The 4,879-nt window shown below is 43.7% G+C and overlaps 1 protein-coding gene across 1 annotated transcript in view; it reads right to left on the minus strand.

Annotated features, from left to right (window-relative positions):
• The window catches only part of LRP5 (LDL receptor related protein 5), a gene marked incomplete at its 5' end in the record, with an annotated part of 120,917 nt that overhangs the window by 21,331 nt on the left and 94,707 nt on the right, over positions 1 to 4,879 (minus strand). Inside the window, one exon of the mRNA XM_015406923.1 lies at positions 1,661 to 1,786. Coding sequence (XP_015262409.1) covers positions 1,661 to 1,786 — 126 coding nt within the window. The remainder of the gene's footprint in view (positions 1 to 1,660; positions 1,787 to 4,879) is intronic.

The following is a 4,879-nucleotide window of genomic DNA, read 5'->3' on the forward strand; positions in this document are numbered from 1 at the left end:
GTGCCATTCCCATATCAGGGAAGACTCACAGCATAAATCCAGAGATATCCCCACCATCACCAGTTTGTGTAGTGCCTGGATGTGGTGCTCTAAGTACAGACGTGCAGATTTCCCCCACTTATTAACGTGATGCAAGCTGATGGGATGTATCCTACTGCCCTGAGTTCTAAAAACATTGATGTGGAGAGCAGGGGTGTGTGTTTGTGTGTGTGTGTGTGAGGGAGGGGTCTATATCCTGCTCAGCTATAGCTTGTCACAGTGGGCTCCTTACCCTGAGATGGAAGCATCTATCATCAGGGAAAGATCACGGCTCTACTGGTAGCAGGAGCTCCTTTGCATATTAGGCCACACACCCCTAGTGTAGCCAATCCTCCAAGAGCTTACAGTAGCCCCAGTAAGAAGAGCTCTGTACGCTCTTGGAGGATTGGCTACAGTAGGGGTGTGTCGCCTAATATGCAAAGGAGCTCCTGCTACCAGTAGAGCCCTGGAAAGATGTATCTGGGGAAGGCTGAATGGGATTCCTGCCAACAGATTTTCCCATCCAGCCCATCATGTCAGAAACTTGAGAGCAGGTCCGGGAATAGAGAACTTCTTCCTTGGGTCGTAGAGATGTGGAGAGAAGACTTATGAACCAATCCTGTAATGGCCTGAGTCTTAACTTGGCAAATGGAACTATGAAGGTTATCAATGCCCTATATATATGCAGTTCATATATGTATGTGTATGCAGTTCATATACACACACGCACATACACACACACACACACAGGTCATGGAAGACTTACTTTAAGACAACATAATGACTACAATACAATCAAATCCAAATAAGTTTGCACACTGAAACCAAGAAATCCTTTGAATTTACTGATGTTACACATGAAAAGCTTCTGCTTAATTTACCTACCTCCACACGTTAAGAGGTTCTGCAGAAGTACCAAGTGAACCGGGCAGGAGCACCTTGGAGTTCCGTCTCCCTTTGCTATACAGATGTGTGAACATCCACCATTACCTCGAGAACACGGGTGGGCAGCTGCATAAAAAATCGGAAACATGTTTTTCTTGCTTACAGTTTAGGCGAAAACATTCTGTCATAACCATCCTATTTCACAGCACAACACAGTAAATCTTAAGACGTCGTCCAAGGTCCTTTTAAAGGTATTTAAATCATGTCGTATCAAATTGCCACACCATGATCACAGGGTTTTGGGTAGACACAAAAGCAGCAGTTAACCCAACAAGAAAACAAGAAAAGGACGAAAACTAAACATTTACTTTATTCCTGCCAACAGATTTTCCCATCCAGCCCATCATGTCAGAAACTTGAGAGCAGGTCCGGGAATAGAGAACTTCTTCCTTGGGTCGTAGAGATGTGGAGAGAAGACTTATGAACCAATCCTGTAATGGCCTGAGTCTTAACTTGGCAAATGGAACTATGAAGGTTATCAATGCCCTATATATATGCAGTTCATATATGTATGTGTATGCAGTTCATATACACACACGCACATACACACACACACACACAGGTCATGGAAGACTTACTTTAAGACAACATAATGACTACAATACAATCAAATCCAAATAAGTTTGCACACTGAAACCAAGAAATCCTTTGAATTTACTGATGTTACACATGAAAAGCTTCTGCTTAATTTACCTACCTCCACACGTTAAGAGGTTCTGCAGAAGTACCAAGTGAACCGGGCAGGAGCACCTTGGAGTTCCGTCTCCCTTTGCTATACAGATGTGTGAACATCCACCATTACCTCGCGAACACGGGTGGGCAGCTGCATAAAAAATCGGAAACATGTTTTTCTTGCTTACAGTTTAGGCGAAAACATTCTGTCATAACCATCCTATTTCACAGCACAACACAGTAAATCTTAAGACGTCGTCCAAGGTCCTTTTAAAGGTATTTAAATCATGTCGTATCAAATTGCCACACCATGATCACAGGGTTTTGGGTAGACACAAAAGCAGCAGTTAACCCAACAAGAAAACAAGAAAAGGACGAAAACTAAACATTTACTTTAGAAACCAGCTGTTTTTGTGTGACAACTCTTAAATGTTAAGGAATTGCTTTCTTTTTAGGAGAACAGGCTGCATTATTCTGTTAACAGGTCTTACAGCAGGAGTGACAGAAGAATTTCTTTTCTAACTACTCTATTCATAGTCGTACTTCCTGTACTGTTCAGCTTAGTACTTTTAACACAAAAAAGGAAATATCATGTGTGGTATTTTATGCAGACTTCTTTTATGTTGGCTGTGCAACCCATTACTCTTGTAGACTATTATCTGGACTAGAGATGTAAAATTTCCAGAAATTTTGAAGCTTGGGGAAAAACCTAGGTTTTTTCCGGGGGGAAATAGAAATTTTCGGAAAAAATGAAAAAAAAATGCTACATTAGCACTTTTTTTTTCCTTTTCCAGATTGAAACTCATTCTGTTACTTTAGGAACATAAAATACGACTATGGACATTTTTACTTGGCATGAAATTATCACAACTAGCATATTAAAAATATAGTGTATCCAAACAATTATTACAAACAGAATACCCACCCACATGCAAAAACAAAACTGAAACCTTTTTCTTTTCTTGTGACAATAGCACCTCCTAAAGGAAGAAATGCATCTTGTTCTTGCATTGGAGAGTTCAGTTTGTAACCTAGGACTTGCTTGTCCTCAGTGCACAGAAATTAGATCAATCTGATACCATACTTATTTTTTTTAAAATGATTTGGAAAATATTTGAACACCTTGTCTTAAAATATTTTATTCATCATGTTAAAATAAAACGTTCCATAATCAATTTCTTTTCTTTTTTCAATTTTTCCAATTTTTCGGAAAAAAACAAAAAGGCTTCAGGAAAAAAACAGAAAAAACCCATTTCCCCCCCGAATTTTTCCGGGCCTTCCGAATATTCCCAATTTTTTTCCGGGCCTTCACATTTATTTATTTATTTATTTAGATTTCTATCCCGCCCTCCGCCAAAGGCTCTCCAATCTGGACTATTGCGGATCAGTAAAAGTATCAAAATTAAGCCTATGTCAGAGCATGCCCTAAAACTCTTCATTGTCTAATCAGAGATTGTTTCAGTAGAAACAGACTACAAACAGTTTGAGGAATTCTGGGACAGCATTTTGCTCAACTATTTTGGAAGCCAGAATGACAGAGTAGCTTTGTCAACTGGCACTAGGGTTGTTGGCCCCCTGCTTGGGGGGGGGATCCCCTGCCCGACTGCTGATCAGCTGGTGGGCAGCAGGACTTACCAGAAGCAGGAGGGAGGCCCAGGCTAATTTGCTGGCAACATGGCGATGTCACTTCTGTTGAGTACCAGAAGTAAGACACAGGGAGGGGAAAACAAACCTGACCCAAAAACTGGAATCAAGAACCAAAAGGGTGAGAAGAAAGTCTAATGAAGGGCCAATATTAAAAACCTAGTTAAAACGTATACTATACAAAAATTATTAGAAAGATCGTTAAAAACCTACATAAGGGCCTTGTAAAAAACTGTAGCTTAAACACAAGGGCCAATACACATGACCTGATGCATTTCTGCCCTATTGGGGCCTTCTTCAGAGGTCTGACAATATTGAGGTACACACAGGGCTATTTTTGGGCAGGAACGCACAGGAACGGAGTTCCGGCTGGCTCCTGAGTTGGCCACGCCCAGCAGGAACTCATTAGCATAATAGGCCACGCCCAATAGTAGAAACTCATTAGGATTGGCTACATTAGGGGTGTGTGACCTAACATGCAAAGGAGTTCCTGCTACAAAAAAAGCCCTGGGTTTTGACAACAAACAAAGTCAACAGAATAAGAAGGGAAAGGTGGGTGTGGCTGGATGACCACACTTCTGGTAACATGGGGGTGTGGCCTCATAGGCTAATGAGCGGTGCTGTCAGGGTGTGGCCTAATATGCTAATGTGTTTTGCTGTTGGGTGTGGCCTATTATGCTAATGGGGTCCTGCTGAGCTCTTTCAAGAACTGCTCTTTTTCAAGAACAGCTCTTATCAGAACTACGGCTTGCCCAAGGTCATTCAGCCAGGTGCAAGTGGAGGAGAGGGAAATCAAACCTGGTTTGGTTCTCCCAGATTAGAGTCCGCACACTTAACCACGACACCAAACAGACTCAAGAGATGAAGAAGAAGAGATTGGATTTATACCCCGCCCTTCACTACCCAAGGGAGTCTCAGAGCGGCTTACAAACTCCTTTCCCTTCCCCTCCCCACAACAGACACCCTGTGAGGTAGGTGGGGCTGAGAGAGCTCTGACAGGAACTGCTCTTTTTCAAAGACAGCTCTTATCAGAACTACGGCTTGCCCAAGGTCATCCAGCCAGGTGCAAGTGGAGGAGTGGGGAATCAAACCCGGTTCTCCCAGATTAGAGTCCACGCACTTAACCACTACACCAAACTGAAGAGATGAAGCTGACCCCAGCCCTCAGATGCTGTAGGAAGACCCACCAGACAAGGTGGAGACTCCATCAGGTGCAGATGGGGAGTCTCAGCCTGCAGTCAGTGTGCCGTGCCCTCAGTCCTGCAGCCCAGGACCAGAAGCCAAAGCAGAAGCCCTGCAGCTACCAGCCTCACCCTCCAGGGCTGCCAGAGCCTCGGGAACGCCGGAGAAGGCAGGCCCAGAGGGAGGCGCAGGAGCAGCATCCTATTGTGGGGTTGGCAGTCCAGCACCTGGCAACCTTGGCCTGTGAGCTGGAGTCACTGTAGGATCAGGGCTGACAGCCCTGTAGGCCGCTTGGTCGTTTAGGGCTTGCACCTGTTCCTGGATGACAGGGGTCGTTTCGTAGAAAAAGAGCTAGGGGAACTCATTAGCATAACTCATTAGCATATGTCACACCCCTGACATCACCAGAAGTGTGTTA

This window comes from Gekko japonicus, unplaced genomic scaffold, assembly GCF_001447785.1.
Source record: "Gekko japonicus isolate JY-2015 unplaced genomic scaffold, Gekko_japonicus_V1.1 scaffold1331, whole genome shotgun sequence".
Classification (NCBI taxonomy): Eukaryota; Metazoa; Chordata; class Lepidosauria; order Squamata; family Gekkonidae; genus Gekko; species Gekko japonicus.